The sequence below is a fragment of the Lolium perenne genome, chromosome 4, assembly GCF_019359855.2.
Source record: "Lolium perenne isolate Kyuss_39 chromosome 4, Kyuss_2.0, whole genome shotgun sequence".
Classification (NCBI taxonomy): Eukaryota; Viridiplantae; Streptophyta; class Magnoliopsida; order Poales; family Poaceae; genus Lolium; species Lolium perenne.
In genome coordinates, this window is record NC_067247.2 from 192,371,445 (window position 1) to 192,399,151 (window position 27,707).

General features: G+C 48.3%; 1 protein-coding gene across 1 annotated transcript; it reads right to left on the bottom strand.

The window, feature by feature from the left end:
* Positions 1-15,043: 15,043 nt before the first annotated feature.
* LOC127295325 (large ribosomal subunit protein uL18z) lies at positions 15,044-17,777 on the bottom strand. Its single transcript, XM_051325261.2, has 9 exons — positions 17,640-17,777; positions 17,110-17,179; positions 16,916-17,007; positions 16,609-16,735; positions 16,436-16,515; positions 16,226-16,342; positions 15,732-15,866; positions 15,412-15,581; positions 15,044-15,316 (listed from the first exon to the last, which is right to left on the bottom strand). The coding sequence occupies exons 1-9, from the start codon at positions 17,640-17,642 to the stop codon at positions 15,202-15,204; spliced, it is 909 nt and encodes a 302-aa protein (XP_051181221.1). The 5' UTR covers positions 17,643-17,777; the 3' UTR covers positions 15,044-15,201.
* Positions 17,778-27,707: the final 9,930 nt, after the last annotated feature.

A 27,707-nucleotide genomic window follows, 5' to 3' on the forward strand; every position in this document is an offset into this window, starting at 1 on the left:
TACTCCTTGCAAGTGAAGCCGGTCCAAAGCGCCCCAAAACCTTCCGGTTCGAAAACTTTTGGATTAAAATGCCCGGATTCATGGATGTGGTGCTTGGGGCTTGGAATGAGAACTTCCCCCATTTTGAGCCTTGTCAACTTCTCTACCATAAGCTCAAGCGTGTCTCTCAAAGACTTCGACAATGGAGCAAAAGGCTCTTTCCGGCGTCCAAAGTCCAACTCCACATGGCGCTAAATGTTATCTTAAGACTTGATATTGCTCAAGAATCACGAGTGCTCCACCCCGAGGAGCTTGACCTTAGAAGAAGATTGAAACGGAAGGTAATTAGTATGGCCGTGGCCGTGAGAGCAAGGAAGAGACAGGCCTCTAGAATCTCTAATCTTAAAGAGGGAGATGCCAACACAAGATACTTCCACATACGGGTTAACTCCCGGCGTCGAAAAAATTATCCATAGACTCAAGCATAACAATGGTTGGATTGTCAATCATCACCACAAGAAAGCAATAATCCAAAACCACTTCGCCTCCATCATGGGAAGAGGAGCTCGCCACAATAGTAACATAAATTGGAGCAACATACCGGTGCCGGATTGCGATCTTGACGATATCGCCGGTGACTTCACGGATGAGGAGGTTAAAGGTGTTATTTTTGGTTCCGCTAGTGACAAAGCACCGGGGCCCGATGGCTTCACCGGTGCTTTCTACAAGGCTTGTTGGGGCATTGTCAAGCCGGAGATCATGCATGTCTTGCATAGCTTCCACACCCTTCGGGCCGCGCATCTCCATTGGATCAACTCCGCGAATATTGCTCTAATCCCAAAGAAAGATGGTTCCGAAGACATATCGGACTATCGACCTATAAGCCTTATCCATGCCATTGCCAAGTATATTGCAAAGATGATGGCCGCTAGGCTTGCGCCTCATATGGAGTCGCTTGTGTCCAATGCCCAAAGCGCATTCATAAAAAAACGGAGCATCCACGATAACTACATGTATGTGAGGAACCTTGCTCGCAAATTTCATCGCTCCAAAACACCTTGCCTCCTCTTCAAGCTTGACATCAAAAAGGCTTTCGACTCGGTGAGATGGGACTACCTCATGGATCTTCTCCAACATTGTGGCTTCCCGAGAAAATTCCGGGATTGGATTTGGGCACTCCTCTCCACCTCTAATTCGAGAATCCTCCTCAATGGCGTGCCTTGTGACCCCATTAAGCACGGCCGCGGCCTTCGGCAAGGCGATCCATTGTCCCCTCTCCTCTTTGTGTTGGCAATTGATCCGATCAACCATATCCTTGCAAAAGCTACCAACCAAGGAAGGTTGCACCCCCTTCTTGGAAGAGCTACGGTTGCGCGCACCTCCTTGTATGCCGACGATGTGGCGATTTTTGTGGCCCCGATAAAAGAGGATATCGCTTGCCTCGCTTCAATTCTTGCTACCTTTGGTGAAGTGACCGGTTTAGAGGCCAACCCCCAAAAAAGCCTCGTAGCCCCGATCCAATGCGACGGTCTCGACCTTGAGGACATCCTTCAACCTTTCCCGGCTATGAGAACGTCCTTCCCTATGAGATACTTGGGCTTACCTTTGTCGGTTTATAGGCTCAAACGTGGAGACCTTCAATACTTACAAGATAAAATCGCCGGAAAGTTTGCCGCCGGAAATTGGAAGAATGTGAACATGGCCGGTAGAAGAGTGTTGGTACGATCCGTCCTTACTTCCCAAATAATCCATCACATCACCTCCATCGACCTTCCAAAGGGGGTCACTAATAGCATCATGGCTCTTCTCCGGGCTTTTCTTTGGGCGAGCAAAGACAAAGTGACGGGGGGCAAGTGCAAAGTTAATTGGGACAAAGTTTGTCGTCCTACCAAGCTTGGTGGCCTTGGTATCTTGCACCTTGAGAAGTTTGCCGCCGCTCTAAGGCTAAGATGGTTATGGCTTGAGTGGACCGATGATTCGAAATCTTGGATCGGTCTTGGTAATCCATGCAATAAGGAGGACCGGACACTTTTTGCGGCCGCCACTTTTGTCAATATAGGAAACGGTGAAAAAGCGAAGTTTTGGACCTCTCCTTGGCTTGGAGGACTTTGCCCATGTGATTTGGCGCCCTTGATCTTTACAATGTCCAAGAAGAAGAATTGCAATGTCCGGAAGGCTCTCCATAACAACTTTTGGGTCAATCAAATCAAGATCTCTCACGAGTTTGGGGTGCCTCACATTGAGGAATTTGTCAACCTTTGGGGTCTCCTTCAGGATGTGCACCTACATCATGATGTTCCGGACACCATTACTGGAAGTTCACTAATGATGGGAAATATTCCGCCTCCTCGGCCTATAAGATGCAATTCGAAGTTCTTGTCTCAACCTCCCTAAATTCTACGGTTTGGAAAGTTTGGGCGCCTCCAAAGTGCAAGTTCTTCGCTTGGTTGGTCATGCAAAATAGAGTTTGGACGGCGGATAGGCTTCAACGTAGAGGGTGGGAAAATTGTGGAAATTGTCCTCTATGCAACCAAGTCCAAGAGACGGCGGACCACCTCATGTATAAATGTCGCTTCACCTTGCGAGTGTGGAAGGAGACTCTAGCTTGGTGCGGTATTCATGATAGATCCCCTGAGTCTTGGATCAATGAGCCAAATGTCGATGCGTGGTGGACAAATATTGCCTTAGGAAGAGGTCAACATAGGAAAGCCTTAGCATCCTTGCTCATGCTAATCTCTTGGGAAGTTTGGAAGGAACGCAACGCTAGAGTCTTCCGACACCACTTTTCCGCCACAAATGTCATCATTGCCAAGATCAAAGATGAGGCTCGGGCTTGGTGCTTGGCCGGCGCTAAGGATTTGTGCAATATAATACCGGGAGAGTAGGCTTTTGTTAAAGTCCTAGGGCTTGTCCTAGGCATTTTTTATGGAACTCTAAACTTCTTCTATACTCTACTACTTATAAAGGCACGGAGTGCCGTAGGAAAATTAAATCTGAACCGTAGGTAGGCTTTCATCTAACGACCGGAAATCATTTAGTCTCCCCCTCCCCTACCTCCCCAAATCACGCTGATGTGCCTCCCAAGCTCTGGATCCCCACCCGCATGGCCTGATTTCGCGGATCAAATCCCACTGAATCATTAAAGTGATGGTTAATCTCTACTATTTATAAAGGCACGAAGTGCCGTAGGAAAATTAAATCTGAACCGTAGGTAGGCTTTCATCTAACGACCAGAAATCATTTAGTCTCCCCCTCCCCTACCTCCCCAAATCACGCTGATGTGCCTCCCAAGCTCTGGATCCCCACCCGCATGGCCTGATTTCGCGGATCAAATCCCACTGAATCATTAAAGTGATGGTTAACGCCGATAAATCCGGATCAAATCCTCTCTCTTTCCAGATTTGTCTTCCTCACACCTTTGTGTGCGCTCGTTTTCCGATCCTCCCATAAGACGATGGATCCCCCACGTCGGCGGAGAGAGCATACGGCGGCGGGAGAGGCGGCATCGGTGCTGTAGAAGGAGGGGCGTCAGCTGCAGCTGCCAGCGCGTGCCCCGACGAGGTTGCCGCCGTGGGGAGCCATTCTTTCTCACGCCAGTCTCGAGCTGGTCGCGTTCTATGACCTGTAGCGCGCTCGCGCATGACTCCTACGCCGCTTCCCGACCTGTACCGCCGCCTTGCTATTGCAGACCACATTGGCTGCAGCGCTGCCACGCTAAATGTTGTTGCCTTTGTCGTCCGGCACTCCATCTACAAGGTGAAGCCCTGCTCCAATACCTGTGCTACGGCACTGGATTTCTGTACCCCTTTTGTTTTCAAAAAAAAAATTTGTAGGCTCACAAGGAGAAATCGTTGGATTCCTGTAGATGGCGTCCTGCTCACTTTGGTAGCACACTTAGGATGTGTTTGGTTGGGGGAGCTGGGTCGACTCGCGTCGGGTCGCATCAGTTCGCCCGTTGTTTGGTTCGCGAGCGGTAGGGGGCGGAGCGGCCAGGGAGGGAATATACCCAAAATATGTTGTATGGGGCGAAGCGGCAAAATCGGTGGAATCACGCGGCCCGCGAGTGGACTCGCTCAATCGCCCCCTTCGCTCACCCCTCGAGTCCTCGACCTCTCCTGGCTCCCTCCACGATCCGCACGGGAGGTGGCGGCTGGTGAGGCCGTAGGCACGGGAAGGAGCGGCGGCGGCGGCGGCTTGGGAAGGAACGGCGCGGCGGCGGCGCGAGAAGGAACGGCGCGGCGGCGGCTTGGGAAGGAGCGGCCCGGGAAGGAACGGCGCGGGAAGGAACGGCGCGGCGGCGGCTTGGGAAGGCGCGGCGCGGCGGTGGCTTGGGAAGGAGCGGCGCGGCAGCAGCTTGGGAAGGAGCGGCGCGGCGGCGGCGCGGGAAGGAACGGCGCGGCAAGGAGCGGCACAGCGGCGCGGGAAGGAACGGCGCAGCAAGGAGCGGCACGGCAGCGCAGGAAGGAGCGGCGACGGCGACCTGTGAAGCAGTAGCAGCGGCAAGGGACACCGGCAGCCTCCATTCACCACTCAGACTCAAACAACCAAACACGAGAGTGGTTTGTTCCATTCACTCCCACTTAGGAAACCAATCACGAAACTCGTTTCGCTCCACTCAGACAACCAAACACTCAGACGAATGGGGTGGCCCGACAAAATATGGTTGGCCATAACCCATGCAATCTGAATCCCCAACCAAACACATCCTTAATGGCGATGAAGCATTTGGTACTGATATAGGTGGGCAGATTATCAAGAGGGATCCATGAGCGAACACCATGGTGAAGGATTTCCTGTCCATGCCATCCCGATGAGTACATTCTAGGCACCTTAGTTAATGCAAGGAAATAATTTGAGGACCAAGAATGGCGGGCATTTGACAAACATATGTTCCTTTCTGATATCTTCCTAAATACTTATGTGTGCCGTACCAATAGCACAAATATGTCTGCAAACTAGGTTCAGAAAATTATGTCAGTGCAATTGATCTGTAAAAATACTTGTTGTTGTTGTGCATTTTACTGTCCATGGAAATACCAAAGTTTACGCTATGATTACAATTGTAACCTGAGTAATAATGATATATACTTCTTTCGTAATATGCCCACACTTAGGCATCTCGAACTCTGTTGTATCTAGAATTCTTTTGCTACTAGCTATGTCTTCTCTGTTTTCATATTTGTGGTAATGTAGATTGCTTTTGAAAGATATCACTTCCAGGTTCTCTAATAAGAAGATGATATTGTTACCTTTTTTCTGAATATTCGAAGCATAGCTTATGTTTTACACGAGGTGCTGCCGAAACTTCACAACCGTACATATGTGTTAGATAGATATAGCATGCCTCACTGTTATACTGCTCACTGCTCCAGAAGAGTTAATATACACTTTTGGGCGATGGCTCAAACGCTTCTTCTGCAATTCTGCAGATTATGGAAAGGTGCTTGTCTTTAAGTACATGTAGCAACTATCAAAAAAAAGAAGCTTTCAGTGTCATCGGCTTGATTTTTCTTAAATTATATTATGAATTTGATTTACTTTGATAGTTTGCAGGAGAATTTTAGTTGAAACCCTCCTGGATCCACCCTTGCTCCAGGGGAGCTGTCTCAGACTCTCAGTTAAGATGAAAGTGCACATTTTTTTCTCCATCTTAGTTTCTGCTAATGCTAAAGGTATAGTATTGCCTCAATATAATTTTTCCTTACATCTTCTTATTATGCTACAAACTGTTCACTTATTAAGTTCTATATACAGACATGATTATCAAACGAGTCTTTTTTTCCTTATTAGGAGATGCATGAGTGGATGTGTGTTGCGCTGTACTTAATTCAAATCATTTTAATTTCAGTGGTACAAGTTGCCAAATGCTTTTCTTAGCACCACTTATTAACCACATTTTGGGAGCATTATGCGTCATAGTTCCTTCTAGCATCCCAACAAGAGTTATTCATATTTGACAAAAGATATATATAAGCATAAGAAGAATGTTGCTATGCTAGGTCTTGCAGTTTTCCCTTCAAATTACAGTCACACCCTCCATCATAAGGGATTAAATTCTCAATCCTTTGTACAGCTTGAGCATTATAATTTTCTGCTCAATACAAACTGCTTATGCAGTAGTTAATTTTATATATTAAGATATTGCTATTTTACATGAAAATTATTCGTATAAATTTTTGGCTTTAGTAATACTTTAACTTGTTTGCCCTGCATTATGGTTCTAACAGTGTGGTTAGCTGGTCAGATGGATATGAAATATCTCCTATTGTCTTTAATGTTTTGCATTTCCCTTCTCTGGGGGAGTCAAGGTTCCAAAAAATTGTTGAGTGTCCCATTCTTGTTGTCATCCTCCTGGATACATATCAAGAGACAAGAGCCACACTTGCCACGAGCAAGTTTTAGCATGGCTATATTTTGTGAAATTACCATATATTGTTTAACATTCTTAGAATGGTTTTTCAGTTAAATTGAGTGAGCTGATAATGACATGTACTGCTTGGAAGTAAAATATTTGTAATATTCTGAATTTTAATTGTATATATCTTGTGGATGGCATTTCCTAGATATGCATGAGCCCTGCTCATGAATCAAGCCTCGCAACCATGCGTTAGTTGCATCATTTCCTCAAGCAAGATTTCATCATTGGAATACAGGATTGCATCTTTGAAACATGTACAAACTAATATACTTCCTCTGATTCATATTAATTTACTCCAATATGGATGTATCTAGAACTAAAATGTGTCTAGATACATCCATATTAGAGTCAATTAATATGAACCGGAGGGAGTATATCTTATGGAGTTTTTCATTTTTAAGTTTTTTTTTTATGATTCTAATTTATATTAGTTGACGTGCGCTGCACGTGCAAACTTACTAGTTAATGAAAATGGCAAATCTTTTGCCTCGTTTCAAAAAAAAAAAATATGATAGAACCATAACCGTGATACATTAATAAAATATAGTTGGTGCTCCTGCATTTTTTAAGTGAGTCTGATTTCGAACTTGAATCTGTTTGTTGTTTCGTTTGATCTCTTGAATAGCCATCATCTCTCCACAGGGGACCATTTAATCAACAAGATTTTACCAAGTTCTTTAAGGTTCAACTCAATTTTGTTCCAGAAATTGTTTTGCGCATATTACGCATATGGTTGGCCATATTTGAAGTAGATTAGCAACTATTGTCCTTCTAGGCTTGTGTACTTCCTTTGTTTTTCTTACTTGTACACTTATATTACCAATAGACCAACTAGATATGAATGAATGAAGCACCAGCATTATCCTTTTTTTCTTGCAATTTTCTTTATGCCCAGTGTACTTCCATCGGCTAGCTTTTGCTATTGGCATTTAGGGGTTATAGAAGCCATACGGTAATGTGAATATTTGTTGTACTCCCTCTGATCCATATTAATTGTCGCTAATATGGATGTGTCTAGATACATTTTGGTACTAGATACATACATATTACTGACACATTTTAGTTCTGGATGCATACACATTACTGACAATTAATATGAATCGGAGGGAATATCATATTTTCATGAGAATTCTTACTGTTTTCCTTTGAGTGCATCGATGTGTTACCACAACCACGTTATGCTGATGAAGTTATATCGTTTCTTACTTTCGCTACGGAAAGTTGCTTCACTTATTCATTTGTATGCATATTATTGATGTAAGTTGTTGTCTGGCATTTCTCATTTCACGAATAGTCCAATTGTATAATAACTTTAGTCCTTTCCAAACCAAAACAAAAAATCATCATGTCGTGTTAAGCATTGATAGAATTGTATAATAGTCTTGTTTTCTTCCATCGGCCCCTCACATGTTTTTTGTACCTCCGTCTCTGTGTGGCAGAGTGGTAGGGAGGCAGACATGTGTAACCAGAAGAAGGATTTGAGGACTCACCCGAACTTAATGACAAATACAGGGTAGCATCTCCCACTCTCTGCTCTTCTTGTTGTTTTTATAGTTTTGAAGAGTAAAGAGCATTTTTTAAACATGGGTACTCCTGAATTCGATTGAACTTACTCCGAGTATTAAGTTACATAGTTATCCAACCACCAAGTTACAGAAAATTCGGAAGGAGGGAGTTTTGTTTGGCTGTTCATTTGAAACTTGTGATTGTTTTCCTAAGCTACATAATTTTCAATTTTGATATGAAAATTGGCACACAGATGCCGAAATTTTGACATAAAGTACCACCTGCCCCAACGAATTGTCAAAAAGGACCACCTGTGAATAAAATTGCCAAAAAAGACCACCTCACAGTGACGGCACGGCCTGCCAGGCGACACGTGGCACGTGCCGCCGGTGCCCATGGCGGCAGGCCTTGCCGCCGTTACCTGTGGCGGCACGTTAGGCTGGCCGTGGTTGCCGTCATCCACCATCAGATGAAGTGAGTCCTGCCGTCACAGCCCTCGGCGGCACCACTCCCTGCACATGCTGCTCCTGGCCGAATCGGCTTTAGCTACTACTTCTTTTTAATACGTTTGCCGGTACTACTACTTCATCTCTCTTCCTGTGTATATGTAATGGGTGTTTGGCAGCGTGAGCAGTGAGCAGAAGAGATCGTTGGAGATTGATAGACATAGCCGCGAGGAAGAACATTGATTGACATTGTGCTTCTAGTTTGAGCACAGTATTAAGGGCATTTCGGCGCTGAGGGCATCTCCAGCGGCGCGACGCAAATGGACACGCTGAGCGACCGTTTTCGTCCGCCATGATCGGAAATACGTCTGGAACCTGTTCCAACGGGCGACGCAAAGTGACCGGGTCGTCCGCGGAGACGCAAACCTGGCCCAAATATGCGCCAGGTTTGCGTCTCCAAGGACGCTCGGCGGTCGCGGAAAATGTCCGCGTTGGGTACATTAGGGCCCGGTCGGCAGTGACTAGGTAAGCAAAAGATTTTTTCATTACTATTGATTGGCCAAAAGGACCATCTTTACAGAGATGGTTAGTCGAGTTAACCTAAAACTACAACAGCCGTACCTACTCGCCGTCGCGCGGCCTACACCGGCCTCGGTTACTCGCAGTCGCGCGCCCTACTACTGGCTGCCGGATGGGCCGGCGCCGTCGTCGAAGCGGGAGCGCTTCTTGCACTCCGCGCGCCACGCACGCCGGCGAACGGACATCTCGCCCTGCCGCCTGCGGCGTTCGAGGGCCTCGGCCAGGGAGCTGTCCCACAGGGCTGCGGCTGTGGAGGAGGAGCTGAGCCGCCAGCCGCCAGGCAGTTGCACGCCGGACCAGGCATCGTCGCACGGCAACCATTTGCCGTGCATGAGCCTCCCCACCGCGACGGGGAGCGGCACTCTCTTGCTGCCGCTGCCGGACGCCTCGAAGTCGTTCTTCTTCTTCCCCATGGTGTTGCGGCGGTGGTGGTGCGAGTGGAGGTGTGGCGCATATTTGGGCTAGGTTTGCGTCTCCGCCGACGGCCCGGTCACTTTGTATCGCCCCACTGGAGGTGGTGCGAGACGCATTTTCGGTCAAGGCGGACGCAAACGGTCGCTCAGCGTTCGTTTGCGTCGCGCCGCTGGAGATGCCCGGAGGGGACTGTCCCTGTCGAGGACACTTCCCCACTAGCAGTCCAACTCCCCACTAGCCCTACTCCGCCGCCATGGCCCCGAAGAGAGCTTTCGCTCCCAGCGCCAACGACGACGAGGCCAGCGGCAGCCGGCGGATTGCGCCGGCGCTGAGGGCTGCCCGCCACCGCATCGGGCTCTACATCGAGGATGCGGGCCGCGTCGGCGCGTCATTGGCGCAACCCGTCCATCGCGGAGGAGGAGGCCAAGTGGCTGCATCTCGCGGTGGTGATCCGCACCTCCGCGATGGAGGAGAGGCTAGGCAGGCGGTCGAGGACGTCGTGGCCTGGGCGTAGCAGGAGCGTGACCTCCGCCTTAGGGAAGAGGCGAAGCTGCGGGCGGCCAGACCTCCGGACCCCCACACAGCCTGGGAAGAGGCCCAGTGGTCGCTGTGGCCGGAGTCCCCGACGCGCTCGAGCCACAATAGCACGTCGCTGCCCGGGGACGTCATCGACGGCCACGGCGACAAGGTCCACCGGGACTAAGCGGCGCGTCGGCGGCCACCTCGTCCACCTCCGGTACCGACCACGGCCAGTTGGCAAGTGGCGGAGGTTGAGCAGCCCACACCGATGGTGGAGGTGGAGGGCCCCATGGGTTGTATGGTGGAGGTGGAGGCAGCAGTTGCACCGGTTGCGCGGCCGAGCCCTCGAGCGCCCATCGTAGGGCCTCTTCCTCCGTGAGGCCCGGCAGCATGATGCCGGTGGCGTACCGGGGAAGCTGCGGCTGCCGTGTTCGACGACAAGGCGGCGGTGGATGGTCAAACGGGAAATCCCTATCGCCGAGGAAGCCTGCCCTCCTCCTCAGATCCTTCTCGATCGCCGAGGAAGGCTGCAACACAGACGCGGAGGCGATGCCCTCGATATAGCCCTATTGTTCGCTGCCAGGAGGGCCCGGTGAAAAATCGAGCTGTCACTTCGGGCGTCCTCGCAGCGTCCGCTGCTACGCATCCCAGACGCAAATATGCGCCACTTTTGCGTCGCTGCGGACGACCCGATCACTATGCTTCGCCCCCTGAACATGGTTCCTGACGCATTTTCGTCCCGCGACGCAAACAGTTCGCTCACCATTTGCGTCGCCCTTAATACTGTGCTGAAACTAGTAGCACACTGTCAATCAATGTTCTTCCTCGCTAGCTATGCGGCTATGTATATCGATCCCCAACGATCTCTTCTCCTCACTGCTCACGCTGCCAAACACCCATTGCATATACACAGGAAGAGAGATGAAGTAGTAGCTTCCGGCAAACGTATTAAAAAGAAAGTAGTAGCTAGAGCCGATTCGGCCAGGAGCAGCATGTGCAGCAGTGGTTCAGCGGTGCTGCCGAGGGCTGTGGCGTGATGGTGGCTAACGGCAACACCGGCCGGCCTAACGTGCCGCCACAGGTAACGGCAGCAAGGCCTGCCGCCACGGGCACCGGCGGCACATGCCATGTGTCGCCTGGCAGGCCGTGCCGCCACTGTGAGGTGGTTTTTTTGACAATTTTATTCACAGGTGGTCCTTTTTGACAATTTGTTGGGGCAGGTGGTCCTTTATGTCAAAATTTCCATAGATGCCTCCTCTACCCGTAAAAAAAGAGAGAATTTTTAGAGGGATGGAAATACGAATTTTATGGCCAGCAAGTTATACAGTTCATGAGTATCCATGTCCCACTACATATTTTCGTTGAGAAGAGCCAAGATAGTACTATGGAGAAAGTTCAAATATTTTTCCCTCTGGATAATCTCAGTCACTCCTACATTCAACTGTTGAATGATTTGCTTATACTGCTGGCCATAGGCCTGAGTTGCGGACGACTGATAGACAATGCGCTCGGATCCTACTTCAAAGTTGTTGAGCATTTGGCTGAGCCTGACCAACGTTGAATTGTCGAACCGTATCCTCCTTATTATAAAGTCAGCATATTTTTAACTCACCTGCTGTCACGTATCCTTCGGTGGGTGTATCTCTTTAGTTTTTGGAGTACATGCTGGTCAGTTAATGTGAAGGTTTAGGTGGCTAAACATGTCCTTTTCCATTTCAGTGTACCTCCTTTATTATAATGAAAGCAAAGTGGAAACGAAACCCTAGCCTCCAGGTCGCTCTCGGGCGACTCCGGGGCGACCCCCGCACCGCCGCCCACCAACCCCTCCCCCACCTCGCCAACAGCTCCCGCCGCCGCCGGAGGAGGCCGTCCCGCGGCGGACGGAGGCGGCGGGGAGCACCCCCGGCTCGTCCTCCCCTAAAATCCAAATCCCCCGAGCTCCCCCCACCCCCCTCCTCTTCATCTGCCCCTGTGGGGCGCCGGCCCTGCCGTGCTCGTCCTCGGCGCTGCTCCTCCGCGGCGCGGCGTGCTGCCCTGCTCCGCCGCGCGGGCTTGCTGCCCGTCCCGCCGCGCGCGGCCCCGTCGCGGCGGCGGCGCGGCCTCGTCCTGCGCGTCGCCCTGGAGGGAGCCCTCCGTCCCCGTCCGTTCTGGCCGTGGCGACCACGGGGCTGGGCCTGCCGGCTGCCCTCCGATGTGGTGCGGCCCTCCGGCGTCTGTTGTGCGCCGTCCCCTGGCGCCGTGCGGGCTTGCTGGGTCGCTGTGGTGCTTCTTCTTTCCCGCTGGTTCTTCCATGGTGGCTCGGGTCTCCTCGCGTGAGGCTCGCCCCCGGATCCTGCGTTCTCCGGCTACCTCCCAGTTCTCGCCCCGGGGTGTCCGGCCGTTGATCCCGGCCCCTGGCGCGCGGCTCGGCCTGGTCGGCCGGCGATGTGGGCCCCCCTGCAGCTTGACCGCTCCCCCTCCTCTGGTGGCCCGTGTCCACCCCTCGCCGCGGTCTCCTGTAGGGTGGGGGAGGTTGGCCTGCCCCGATGTTTTGGTGTAGCTGCACATCCGGGAAGAAGCCTTTGGACGACGACGCCTGCGGGCGCCGTGCTCCTCCATGGAGGTGTCCTCTTGGCTCTGTGCACCTCCCGACACGCTTGGGGCAGCGCTCGCCTCTTGTCGCCCTGCTGACCGTCCGCTCGTATACCTGCGGGACGAGGTTGTTGTCATGGTGGCCCGACAGAGTTGTCTGGACGTCCTGGGGTTGCCTCAGCTTGCGCCACCCTTCGACCACGGGGTCGGCACACCGGTGTCGTCGCCCCAGTCTCGGTTATCCGACGCCCTTCGACTGTGTTTGGTCTCGGTGGCACATCGCCTTTGGCAATGCCAGCGGCACACCGGTGTCGCCGCACGGACTCGGCTATCCGACGCCGTTCGACCGTGTCGGGATGCTTCTTCGCGTGCTTCTGTTGGTGTCCTCGTATTCCACCACTCTGCCTGCCTGCGGTGTGTATTCCACCGGAGATACCCGTTTAGCGGTCGGCTTGAGGTCCTCAAGGTGACGTCTGGTTGTGGCCTTGTCTGGTTCGTGCTTGGGGCGTGACTCTCCTCTGCATCGCCCTTCGACCACGGGGTCGGCACACCGGTGTCGTCGCCCCAGTCTCGGCTATCCGACGCCCTTCGACTGTGCTTGGTCTTGGTTCTGTAGGTCTTCGTCGCCGCCCCTCGCTCGCATGCCAAGTCATAGTGACTATCCTTTGAGGCGTTGGCCTCCTGAGGGGGTTCGGTTGGCTTCGGTTGCTAACCTTCCCCTTCCCTTGTGTTCTCTTGTTTCTTTTTTTCGTTTTTTTAGGTGTCTTCTTCTCCCCTGTACCCCTGTATCTCCTTCTATCTGTTTGTAAGAACATGGGCCTGCCAGGCTACTTTCGTGGAATATAACAAGCGGTGGGGTTTTTTCCCCGTCAACCTCGAAAAAAAAATAATGAAAGCAAAGTTTGGTATCTGATACTGGACTGCCTGACACGTTTTTTTTTAGGGAAAGCCATCGAGCCAATTTATTGATTGATAAGGTAGCTTACATCATCTGCTAACACAAGCGATGAAGTCATGTCGATCCTCGAGCCAGACAATCGAGTGAGGTCTATCCTTACTAGCTAAACTATGCGCTACAATATTACTCTCCCTCGGGCTATGACTAAATTCAGCATGAGAAGAACCTCTAGCTAACAAAGAACATTCCTCAGGATTGCTGCATCTGAGAACATTCTTCGTAGATTGCTTCAGCTGGTCCTACAGAGTTGCCCTCGCCGAGCATAAGGTTGATGACTTCCTCACAATCACTGCTAAGTTCCAACTTGGTACACCGAATGTTAACGGCAAAGATAAAACGGTTAGGTAGTGCTCTAGCTTCAGCTGACGCAGCGTCTCCAATGTTTGGTATCCGGCAACAACTGGCCGCTGGAAATACACCCTGATTCCCTGATTACAGTACACCCCCAAAGCCCCCGAGGTCTGGAAATACACCCTGATTACAGCACACTCAAAGCACCCGAGGAGAATGCACCATCGACATTCAGCTTGTTATACCCTTCCATTGGCTTCTACAATCCATGCCAACATATTCCTGTGTTCTTCAGCGCTCTGAAATAGCTTGTTATACCCTTACATTGGTTTCTACAATCCATGCCAACATATTCCTGTGTTCTTCAGCGCTCTGAAATAGTTCAAGACCAATGATCAAGGATGAAATTGACTGAAGTACTCGCCATTTTTTGAACTTCTCTTCTCGGTCGATCTGCCTCCTCTCCCAACAGCAGGCCATTGCAAAAAGGTCTAGAAGACGAAGATCGCATAATTTTTTTTTTAAAAAAAACACACTACAAACGCAGACGTTGACATACACACGCATACATTCAACTCTATGAACGCGCACACACACACACCCTAGTGACCCTACCCCTATAAGCACCTACGAAAGATTGAACCGGCGGATCGGATCTTAAAATTGACGAAGTACCACAGGCGCATCGCTATAGACGGAAACATCGCCTCCCACTGAATAAATAAATATTCCGTCTTTATGAGACACATAGATATCAAACCTAAGATTTGAACTCTGGTGGTTTGAAGGTACAACCACCCTCCTAACCACCCAACCTCAGGTTGGTTCTCAACCCAGGTTGCCCCTTGTTGTTCTTGCCTCAATAAGTTTTCCAAGACAGCCAACCTGGCCATATCTTGAGAACCTGCCTCTGAATTAGACCTGCAACATTTAGATTCTCCAAATTTCAGATATCCTAGAGCACTCAAGAACACGCTTCATCAAGGTGGCACTTTGCCTACATTTCACTGTCAAAGGGCATGGTACATACAAAACCTCACAAGCTTACTAGGTCACGTTAGATTGAAAACCACATGTTAGATTGAAAACCGCTACATCAAAGATGTGTGACACGCATCCAGCACAGAAAACAGATGAGGATAACACTGAATATTGTCAGATATCTTAGGTGACATAAACAGATAAGATGCAGCCAGGCAATAGAATATATTTTGAGTCAAAATGAACCCGACGTGTAAGAAAGGTTGAGAATCACAACTTAGTCGAGACTAGCATCCGGAAGAACAGGGCACAAGGAAATAACAGTCTAATCAAAGCAAGATTACCAAGACTCATAGGTAAGGCTGAAACAACAAACTCAGGGGCGATCAAAATAAGATAATCTATTAACTCCAGCATGATCCTCAAAACTGAAAGAAACAGGTTCATTTTTAGGAGTGACCAACTTTGACAAGGGGTGAATGACACAGAGCAAGTTCAGCTCAATCATAAAGATAGCACTACTACAGAGACTACACTCTTCACTCGTCATCCTCATCATCATCAACATCGGCGGCAGCAGAGGAATTGAGAGCGTTCAGCCTTTGTACAAGACTGGCCTTCCTCTCGTCATAGGTCAGCTTCTTGAGGTTGTACCTGGAACAAAGGAGTCCAATTAAAATGCAATCACATTAGGGCACTGAAATCAGTCAAGAACATAATAAACATCTATGAAATACTCGTACACATACCTCTTGTGAGTCTTGGGTTGTTCCTTAGATGATTTGGCCATGGAAGGATCAGCGCGAATGGCAGCATGAACCTTCTTGTAAATTGCTTCCATTTCATCAGCCAAAATACCCTTCTTGATGTACTCACTGAAGTGGCTCTGGAACTTCTCAGGTTCCTCCTCGGCAAGTGACTGAAATATGTGTTACCAAAATTCAAAAAAGAAACTGGTATTCAAAAATCTGAAGGAGTATATTGCTCAATCAAATATTACATGAACTCAGCATGTGCAGCATGCGACAAATAAATGACATAATAGTCTCATCAGCAAGGTTTCACTCACCCTCATGTAGTCTGCAACATGGCCTCCATAGATGTACTTGCGGTGAACCTCAGCATCAAGCTGCTTCTCGTCCTTCTTGAAACCAGCAAACCTCTTGTCACTGTGAGGAATATCCAGGCCACCATCCAAAGCTCCCTGCAAAAGCAAACCATGTGAAATGCTCTGCAGGGATAAGAGTGAACTTCAAAACACAGAACAAGAGATATGGTTTCATGCAAACCGTAGATGAGCACAAGTAAAAAGAGGTTTTCCAATAGCACATGGGTGCTTCTCTACAAGGATAAGCAGTTGCTTTAACAAAATGCAACAGCAAACCTTCAATATGCAAATAGCTCAAACTATTAGGACTACATAAGCTTCCATTTTTTAAAAATGTGAGCATCCAATTACAAATGTGACTAGGAACTATCATAATTGTGTATGCCTGATTACAAACAGCCATTCAAAACTACCTTACAAGTGTGCACTCATCATACAACAATTTGATTAGGTACCTTTAGAGCACCAAAGACACGGTTTCCAGTAGTGGTCCTGAGAAGGCCAACATCCAATAGAGCACGGAAAGGCCGCCTCTCACCAGCTGGCTCAACAGAGAAGTCCTCACCAGTGGCCTGAGCAAAGAAAGAGCAACCGTTAGATGTGTTCAACAAAAGCAGCATCAAATAATGGCAGGCTAAAATAAATAATTATATGATTGTGCAAACCTCAACATTGCCCTCGTATTCTGCATCCAAATCACGGTACTTGAGTATACGACGAGCCAAAAGAAGCCCAGTGCAGTATGCTACAGGATGAATTTAAACAGTTAATTAAATACAACAGGTATCAAGCCAAGAAGAGGCATATTAGGCGCTCTGCTTCAGTTGACATGTTCTACCTGCAGCATAGTTGGTGAGACCAACTGTCAGGCCATATCGGGGCAGCTCATGGGAATAGGCAGCAGCCATCACAATATCACCAGCGATGGTAGCGTACACGATTTGGGCAGTGACATCCTTGTTGGTCTGGATTAGTATTGTTAAGAGATACAATGTGGTTCACTGTTTTTACTAACCAATGTATTTGTTAGAGTAATAATAAGCATACAATGAGCGAATGTCTCTACTGATCCAATTACAGTAATAATAAACATAACAAAGCTAATTAAACAGTGCCACACAAGACATCGAAAGACTGAAGGATACAAATCGCACAACAAAGCGGTACTTGGGTGTGTTGTACTTGTTCTTGTCCTGGTTGGTAAGTCTCAGCCTGGCCCTGTAGTCGGTCTTACCCTCTGCAAACAAATGTACAAAAGAAAACAGTCCATCAAAAACAATGTCATATTATGATGACTATAGTACCAAATTCACCATGTCAAAGGATTGATCAAACTTACGTCGCCTTCTTTTGAACTTGACTTGGAAACGCTTGGAGTACGCCCTTGTCTTCTGGTTCTTGACGAACACCTGAAAAAATAAGATAAAACAAATGATCTATGAATGGGTTTGAAGTCTCAAACAGCAAACTAAAAGCAGGCACGTTCACAAGTAGTCAGACATTCTACAGTTCAGCATAAACGTGATTGGTTAAAACTCGATGTCAGAAAATAGCTAGTGTATTATTGTCACTGGGCGCAACTGAACTTGTTATCTCCAAAGAGAGAGGTGCAACAAAAACTGAAGCATGACAGATTTCCTCATCCAACTAGACCAACTCCAGCCGTCCAGTGTGATAGAACTTACCATGACAGGTTCGACTATTTGGCAATCAATGAACAAAACCACACGCTACTCTTACCACGTATAGCTAACAAGATCAAGAACTCCCAGGATTTGCAAATCATAAGACAAAACATCGAACCAAACGAATCTAGAGGAACGAAATAACGAATGGGTGAATCAATGGGAGAGGCAGAGAGGATCATACCATTCTCGCTCGCTGCTGCGGCTGCGGCTGCGGCTGCGGCGGGGTGGTAGCAGCGGCGGCGGCTGCTCTTGGCGTGCGAGAGGGAGGGGACGCTAGGGAAAGGATGGGACTTTATTCGGATGGCAGAAACCCTAGAGGGGTTCAGGTGGACGGATAGAATGGAGAGTCGGGCGTGGACGGTTCAGATTGCTGCAGGGTTTTTCTTAATGCCCAGAACAGGCCTGGGCTAGGAAATGCGAACGTGGGCTTCTATTATGTCATTCCGAACAAATAACGGTTTCAGCCCAGTTGTTACACTTACTCTAACATCTGGGGGGGAAACTGCTCGGTAGCGCGCGCGCTGCCGAGCACCGTATCGCAGAAGGACGCGCGATTCTGGGCCGGCCCATCAGTAAAGCGTTCGCGAGGTAAAAATCAAAAAAAACGCGTCGGACCTGGCGTTCGATCCGGGCACCTGGCGTTAGATTCAGAGAGTCACTGCCAATGTGGTACTGAAGTACTTTTGGATAATTGGTTTGCACCGGCGTTCTTTATCTATAGCCAAGCGCGAGTTTTTTTTTGGTTTAGCTTTTTTTGGTGACCAGAGCGTCCTAGACAGGGATTTTTTTTCCCTTTCTTTTTTCTTTCATGCATGCTTTTTCACGTATTTTTTTTATTTTTTTCCTTGTTTCTTACATTCTTTTTCTACACTATAGTTTTTTCTTTGATTTCTTCTTTCTTACATTCTTTAATTTTCTTTTTCATGTTTTCAATTTTTATTTAAGTTGTTGTTCCCCGCCGTCTATGCCGTTGTTCCCATCTGTGTAGGTCATTGTTCCCCGCTGTCTAGACTGTTGTTCCCCCTCCGTGTAGGTCGTTGTTTCTCTCGATCTATGTCGTAGTTCCCCTTCGTGTAAGGCGTTGTTCCCCACCATTCTAGGCCGTTGTTCCCCTACCATCTTCGTCGTTGTTCCCCGTCGTCTAGAATGTTGTTCCGCACCGTCTAAACTATTTGTTCCCTACCGTTTAGGTTGTTGTTCCCCGCCGTCTATGCCGTTGTTCCCCTCCGTGTAGGTCGTCGTTCCCCGCTGTCTAGGCTGTTGTTCCCCCTCCGTGTAGGTCGTTGTTCCTCTCGATCTATGTCATTGTTCCCTGCCATTCTAGGCCGTTGTTCCCCTCCATCCAGATTGTTGTTCCCCTACCATCTTGGCCGTTGTTCCCTGTCATCTAGGATGTTGTTCCCCACCGTCTAAACTGTTTGTTCCCTACCGTCTAGGTTGTTGTTCCTCGTCGTCTAGGCCTGAAAGTATAGAGATGGTAAACCTAGAGGGGGGGTGAATAGGTTTCTACAAATTTTAATTCTTTCTTTGCAATATTAGGCTTTGCGGAATATAAAGATGAGCCTAATGCAAACTAGGTGAAGCAACCTATATGAGGATACAACTAACTCGAGCACGAAGGCTCTCACAGGCAGTTAAATCACAAGTAAGGAGTTCGGTTAGAGATAACCGATAGCACGCGGAGACGAGGATGTATTCCCGTGTTCACTTGCTTTGCAACAAGGTACGTCACGTTTGGAGGAGTGGAGGTCCCACGAAGGATTCCCCGCGCCACGAAGGCTCACCCTATTCTCCGGAGCCTATCCCACGAAGGAATAGCTCACTCACTTGTGGTAGACTTTGAGGTAGCCTCCAAACCTTCACAATCTTGCCCGGAGCAAATCCACAGCCCGGATGCTTCCGGACTCCTCTTGCCTACCTAGGGTTTCCTAGGAACCCTAGGAAGCAAGCTTCTCAATGAATACAAGGGGGAATGAGATTTGGCTTGGTAGAACGGTAGATCGGGTCCTCCTCTAATGATTCCCCGGAGGGATTTGAGTTTGGGTGGAGGAGGAGGGAGATCTGAGGCTTTTGGTGTTTCTAGCAATGGAGTATGAGAGAGAGAGCTCAAGAACAGCTTGTAGTGTAGTGCCTAACTGTTCAGAGGTAGGAGAAGACCTATTTATAGTGTTCTTCTAAATACGGCCGTTGGTCACTTGCCACATCAGCAGATTCTTCGAGAAACCCGGTCAACCGGATTTTGCGCCGGACAAAGGTCCACGGCCGGTCGGCCACAGCATCGGGCCGGCCGGTTTCCAACCGGAGCTGGGACCGGGACTTGACCGGGCAGGCTTCGGGCTTACTGGATGTGGCCCGGATGTCCTGACAGAACCTTGGCTTCTTCGGCCGACCGGCCGCTCGGTCAGCGCCCGGTCGATCGGGCCGTGGACCGGGAGCACGGCCCGAAACCGGGCTGGTGACCGGACGCGCGCCGGATGGCTTCGTTTCTTTCTTGGATGTCGCCGGATGGCACCGGTCCAGGGTCCGGTTGGCGACAGGCTGCCGGTGCCGGGGGCCGGTCCGACCGGATCTGTGACCGGCCTGGCTCGAAAAACTAGCCGATTTTTCGTCGAATTGGGGGGTCTCCCGTTGCCTTTTGTTCCATTGCTACACCATCATACCTCTTTGGCTAATACCTGAAAGTCATCTTGTAGGCATGTATTAGTCCAAATACTCTAGCACGGTGTCATAGATACCAAAATAATGGATAAGGGTGAAATACCCTTACAATCTCCCCCTTTTTGGTATACGATGACAAACCGAGCTAGAGTAACACATAGATATTATGATAAGCTCTAAACCTTGATTCCATAGAAGATATTACGACAGCTCCCCCATAATGTGTGCACTTGGAGAGTTTGCGTTTGAATGCAAAGTGCATCATTTGTGGAATATGAGAAGCTCCCCCAATATCTTTAGGAAACAAGCATGGTATGGACAAGTATATCAACATATATAAGCATAAAGCATGATTATCCTAACATAGAGTAGCACACATAATAGTCGTCCATACATATTACATGAATCATTCAAAGTAGCAAATGGTTCTTGAGAAATCAAAGCAAATATGCACAAGCCATATAAAATCCAAATAAAGCAACTCCCATGGCTTGTGACAACGAAAGAACCCCGTAATTCTAGACTCTACTCTCTTCTCCCCCTTTGGCATCGGAACACCAAAAAGGCGAAGAAAAGAGGAGAGATGCTAGCGTCCCATCAATAGAAGTGGGGCACCGCGGATGGAGAGTTGCCATCACCATCCCCATCGTCATCCTCGTCATCATCATCCTCATCATCATCCTCTTCATCATCATCCTCATTACCGTCATCATCCTCTTCATCATCATCATCAGCAGGAGGTGCATGAGCAAATCTACCACCAAAGTACAGAGAAGGATCAAAGTTCTGGAACATCTCATCAGTGAGAGGAGGCATCTCCCAGTCTTGTGCATGGACAGGCTCCAACTCAGGGCCAGGAGGAGGGATAGGCACATTCCTAGCAGCCATGAACTCATTTTGGCGCCTCCTTGTCTCTTGGTTCAAAGCGAGACTTTGATGTGCAACATCATGTGTAGTTTTGCACATCTGCCATAAGCGAGAGAAGAACCGTGCGACACCACGCTGTGGGCGACGAGAGGAGCTGGAGCTAGCATGGTCATGGCGTGCCTTGGACCGGCGCTCAGAAGGCATCATTTCCGGAACATCCGGGTTATCACCTTGGGCAGGGATTTTGAAGGCTTCCATCCTGACCCGCTCACCTAAAACATTGAGAGGTGCGGGCACAACCTTGTTGATGAGCACTGAACGTCTTTGGGCAAGGTTAGGAGTCAACCTCTCGCGAACACAGCGCAGTAACTCGCATGAGATGAGATCACAGCCATCAATAGGTTGCCGGTGCTCGGGGAGACGATAGTACATCAAGTTCGAGATGGTATGCACGGCATTCACTTGTATCGCCGGACTTGCCGATGAGAGTCTCACGGAAGAGCTTGGCAAGCAAGAGGTAGGAGTAGTACATCCCGGATATGGTGGGAGGTCCAGTGTGGGCTCCGGCGGATAGCAACCAGCAATGTCCCCACGGTTGAACTTCTGAGAATATATCTTGAAGCCGATACGCCCTCCACCAAACCCCAAGGCTTCACAAATCAAGATAGTTGCAAGTGTATTGCTGTTTGCCCGTCATCCAAGTCATAGTCCGAGCTGCATCATCATGGAAAAAGACTGTGCGGTGGGAACCTGTCTCACCAAGGTTTTACAATAGCACCCATCAGTAGGTGTCAAGCACATAAGATCATACAACCCCATCCGCCTCAAGGTCGCAACCACAAAGCGGAACTTGGTGGCTTCATACATTCCAATGACATCCTTGATGGCCTTGGGCATAACAATGGTGCCTTTCTTCATGTACTCGCGGGAGTCATAGAATTCTTCCCACATGACTTGCTGTGTGTTGGTCCAGAAGAATTGATCTCCACCTGTAAGTGGGTTCCGCAAAGCGATAGGGGTTGGACTCTCGAGTCTTCTCCATGCCCCAATATGCACACTGCCAACATGGAAATCGCGTGCAAGACCTCATCACCATCCTGTCGCCTCTTTATCTTTCCTCTTATTGGCGATTTCTTGATTCGGCCTCCGGTTGAGCTGCCACCCCTAGTCGGAGGAGCACGACTAGTAGAGCGCCGGGGTGGAACCCCGGAGCTCCTCCCTCTCTTGGCAACATGGCCGGGGTTCGCTTCATCCATTCATCACCTGTGAATCAGCATAATAGGGAGAGGATAGCAAAGAGGTAAGTGTACATGTCATCGGCATATGTGAGGAAGCCAAAAGCATAGCCTAGGTTCAAGTGTCTCGACGAGATCATGCGAAAAGCTGAGCGAGCCGGCGCGAGAGCCGGTCCGACGGACGACAGACCGGACGAGCCGGTTGGCCATCCGGTTTGACCGGGCTATGCGCCGGACCAGCCGGTCGAGAGGCCGGCCGACCGGCTGTGGACCGGGTCATGCTGAGTTGTAACGTTTGCCCAGAAATTCGACATAAAATCATGCAAAAACTCACAAACTTGAACATAGATTATACCAGGAGAGTGAACAATGTGCATAGGAGGGGTGTGACACTCTAGGTGGCATGAGGACTTACTAACCCTAACCCTAACCCTAATTTCTCAACTTTCCTCAAAAATGAGCAATGTGGGAGGGGAAGCAAGAGGGAGAGGGATAGGGAGAAAGATTTACCCGAAGACATTGTCCTCTTGGCCCAAGTGAGCAAGAGGAACTCGTGAAGAAGGCTTGAGGACCAAATCCTCACGATCTCCCAAACTAGCTTGAGAGGGACCAAATGCTTTGGTGAAGATGCTTGCGAGATCCCGATCTATGTTTGTGTGAAGTTTGGGGAGAATCTAGTGGTGGGAAGTGCCTAGGATGTGGTGGAGATGGTGGAGGCGGCGGCCATGGAGGTTGGAGAGGTGGGGGATAATGAGGAAGAAGATCCCCAAGGGGTATCCTCTTCAAAACATAACAGCCCGCACGGCCGGTCGGGCACCCGGTCAACCGGGCCGATGTGGACGACCAGCGCACAAAGCCGGTCCGACCGGGCCGATGACCGGCCGAGAGACAATTTTCCCAAAAATGTGTCATTTTGCCTCGTTTTGCCCCTATTCTTTGTGTAAATGTGTGTGAGTGCTCATATGATGACATGTACATATAGATAGATAGATAATGATGAGATGAGCATAGACATGGGATTGGAAAACACAAAGTTCTCTAGGCATACCCATTGGAGTGAAAATGCAAACAAGATACAAATAGCTACAATGGGCATGATTCGAAGTATATCAAGAATCATAAGAGCATTTTGAAATAGTTTTTGCAATAAGATCATTTGGCCTTATATAGTCAAATCAAGTTGTAATGAAGGCTCAATGAGGGGCGGGGGATTACTCCCCCTATGTGAAAAGCGCAAATGTCATGAGACCTCGAAGAGACATGCTTGGGTCCATATAATGACATTGGGTCTATTTATGTTGCACACATAGGTATGCATCATACCAAGACATGGTAAGATGACTATCCCCATATGTGCTATGCCTCTAAGCTAGATAGCAAGATAAATGCAAGAATATAGTGCAAGAAGTTAATCAATCCAAGTTTTTAGGATCAAGAATACCAAGTTCTCCTCTCAAGTTAACAAAGCGGGCTTCATCCAAAGGCTTAGTGAAAATATCCGCCAATTGGTAGGTTGTTCCCACATGAGTGAGATCAATATCCTTATTGGCAACATGATCACGTAGGAAGTGATGGCGAATGTCAATATGTTTGGTGCGACAATGTTGAACCGGGTTGTTGGCGATCTTTATTGCACTTTCATTGTCACAAAGAAGAGGCACCGTACCAAGAGACACACCATAGTCTTTCAAGGTTTGCTTCATCCATAACAATTGAGTGCAACAAGATGCCGCGGATATGTATTCGGCTTCGGCGGTGGATAGGGCGGTGGAGTTTTGTTTCTTGGATGACCAACTCACCAATGACCGGCCAATAAATTGGCAAGCCCCGGAGGTAGACTTCCGATCAACCTTATCACCGGCCCAATCGGAATCCGAATAGCCAATGAGTTCAAAGGTTGACCCCTTTGGATACCATAGCCCGAGAGTAGGAGTGAGAACAAGGTATCTTAGTATCCGTTTGACCGCCACTAAATGGCTCTCCTTGGGAGCGGATTGAAAACGAGCACACATCCCTACACTTAGCATGATATCCGGCCTAGAGGCACAAAGGTAGAGCAAGGATCCTATCATGGAGCGGTATACATTTATGTCCACATCCTTCTCACCGTCACATGAACCAAGTTGCCCCTTTACGGGCATGGGTGTCTTCATTGGACTTGCATTGGTCATGTTGAATTTCTTGAGCATGTCCTTCACATACTTTTCTTGAGAGATGAAGGTGCCTTTTGCAAGTTGCCTCACTTGGAAGCCTAGAAAGAACTTCAACTCTCCCATCATGGACATCTCAAATTTCCTAGTCATCAATAGCTCAAAAGCTTTGTTATGATTGGGGTTAGTTCCACCAAAAATAATATCATCAACATATATTTGACATATAAAGAGGCCACCCCCTTTAACCCGCTTGGTGAAAAGGGTGGAATCGACCGTACCCATGCAAAACCCATCATGTAGTAAGAAATCCCTAAGGAACTCATACCAAGCACGTGGAGCTTGCTTGAGACCGTAGAGTGCCTTATGGAGTAAATACACGTGGTTGGGTCGGCATGGGTCTTCGAAACCCTGGGTTGAGCCACATATGCGGTTTCTTTTAGGGGACCATTCAAAAATGCACTTTTCACATCCATTTGATATAATTTGAAATTGTGGAAAGATGCAAATGCAAGCAAAAGACGAATAGCTTCAAGGCAGACTGCGGCGCAAAGGTATCCTCAAAATCCATACCTTCTATTTGGGCAAACCCTTGCGCCACTAACCTTGCTTTGTTTCGTATAACAATGCCATTCTCATCTTGCTTGTTCTTGAATACCCATTTGGTCCCAATGACATTGATGCGATGATCCTTGGGTCTCTCAACTAGAGACCATACTTCATTACGAGTGAAACACTCCAATTCTTCTTGCATGGCAATTACCCAATCCGGATCAACCAAGGCTTCATGTACCTTAAGTGGTTCAAAACTAGACACAAAAGCATGATGTTGACAATAAGTGATAAGTAATGCATGGTGTCTACGAGTTACCACTCCTCTTGAGATGCTACCAAGGACTTGATCCACTTTCATGTCACTTGCCCTTGTAGCGGCCTTGATCTTCCGAATGGTTCCTTCATGATCAATGAATTCATCTCTTGCAAGTATTTGATCATGAGGGACCACTTGAGCTTGATCATGAGTAGAGGATGTTTCTTGATTGTCATCATGATCTTGCTCCATGGAATGAGGATCTTCTTCTTGTTCTTCGGATTGAGACTCATCTTGAGTGGAGGATGGTTCTTGAGTTGCACTTGATGGTTCGGCTTGAGTTGAGCTAGGCTCTACTTGTGGCGTGCTTGAGACATCTACTCCATCATCTTGATCATCGTTATGAACCTCCATGGGCCGGATGTGTCCAATGCCCATATGCTTGATGGCACTAGATGGATCAACATCATTACCTGCAACACATGGAACAACTTGCTCCACTTGGGAGCCATTATCCTCCAAGAACACCACGTCACAAGATACTTCAATAGTCCCGGAGGACCGGTTGTAGTATCTATAGGCGTGAGAGTTCTCCGCATATCCAACAAATATACCCTCTATGGTTCTAGTTTCAAATTTACCGAGCTTTCCTTTGTTGTTCTTAACAAGGCATTTGCATCCAAAGACACGAATATACATGACATTAGGCTTGTTACCGGTAAGGAGCTCGTATGGGGTTTTGTTGTGGAGGGGACGGAGGAAGAGCCGGTTGGAGTAGTGGACGGCCGTAGAGATGGCTTCTCCCCAAAAGTTGTGGGGTGAGTTGAATTCACTCAACATGGTTCTTGCCATCTCAATGATAGTCCGGTTCTTCCTTTCAACAACACCATTTTGTTGAGGGGTGTATGGCGCCGAAAACTCATGCTTGATGCCCTCATCATCCACAAACTCTTGCATAGTGTAGTTCTTGAACTCGGTGCCATTGTCGGTCCTAATTGCCTTGATCTCGGATTCATACATACGTTGAGCTTTCTTGGCGAAGGTGATGAACTCTCTATGGGTCTCGTCCTTAGACTTAAGGAGAAAGACCCAAGAGTATCTTGAGTAATCATCAACAATGACAAGTCCATACTTGCTTCCACCAAGAGTATCATAGTGTGATGGCCCAAAGAGGTCCAAATGAAGGAGCTCCAAAGGCCTAGATGTGGTAACAATACTCTTGATGGGATGCTTCTTCTTGAGTTGCTTTCCGGCTACACATGCACTACAAACACGATCTTTCTCAAAAGAAACACCGGTTAGTCCCACAATATGTTCACCCTTTAGGAGTTGTTTAAGATTCCTCATGTTAACATGACCAAGGCGGCGATGCCACAACCATCCTTCGTCATGCTTGGCCGCCATTAGACATGTGGAGAAGGAGGGGCTCTCTTTCGAGAGGTCAACCACATAAAGGTTGTTCTCCACAAATCCAACAAGGACCAATTTGAGATTGTCACTCCTAAAGACTTGCACATAATATTTAGTGAAATATGAATTGTAACCGGCATCGGCAAGATGATATATAGAAAGTAAGTTATAGCCAAGGTGTTCAACAAGCATAACCGTCTCAAGGCACAAGTCCTTAGAGATTGCTACCTTGCCATACCCAAGTACCTTTCCCTTTGAGTTGTCACCAAAGGTAATGCTTGACTTCTTGTGGATATCTTCAATGAATTGATCAAGCACACCTTTTCCTCCGGTCATATGATTGGTGCATCCACTATCAAACACCCATTTTGGACCACCGGAGGAATACCCCTACAAGATCAAGTAGAGGATTTAGGAACCCATCGATTAATGGGTTCCTTTGCAATGGCAACAATATCTTTTGGTACCCAAATTGAGTACTCTCTATAAGCATAGCCATTGGGGGGGCCAACATAGTTAGCATAGACATCACCATAATAATCAACAAATAATGCATAGTGATCGTTTGGCCCCGTGTAGGCACCACTAGTGGCTTTGCCCTTTGAGGCTTTGCCATTGTTAGTGACCTTCTTGTTCTTATCTTGAGCGGGTTTCTCCTTCTTGTAGTTGTTCTTCTTGTGAGACTTGGGAGTATATCCAAGTCCATACTTTTGATTGTTTGACCTTTGCTTACTCAAGAGGTCATCCAATCCCATCTTGTTCTTGGCGGTGGTGAACTTTGCAAGTTCCTTTGTTAGCCTAACATTTTCCTCAAGAATAGATGCTTGCTCACAAGAAGATTCATTAGGATGATAGTCAAGACCATATTTGGTCACCAAGGACTCAAGATATGCATTGGTCTCAACATGCAAAGAAAGTTCCTCTTGTAAACGAACATGTTCCTCAACAAGTTTAGCATGCTCACTAGTAAAGGAAATGGAGGAACAAGCAAGCTTTTCAACATCAATGGGATCCTTCATTGATCCAAGAGCCTTTTTGTAGGATTCTTGAAGTAGGTCATGATTCTCTCCAAGTTTCTTGAGCTCATCCTTGACAAGCTTGTTAGCTCTTTCAAGGTG

Bases quoted from the DNA above. Each gene is read 5' to 3' on its own strand.
- LOC127295325 (XM_051325261.2), bottom strand. The intron at 16,343-16,435 runs GTTTGCACAATC...TTCTTTGCTCAG, and splicing joins AATACGAGGGCAATGTTGAG to GCCACTGGTGAGGACTTCTC. The intron at 15,867-16,225 runs GTACCTAATCAA...TTGCTTTTGCAG, and splicing joins GTGTCTTTGGTGCTCTAAAG to GGAGCTTTGGATGGTGGCCT.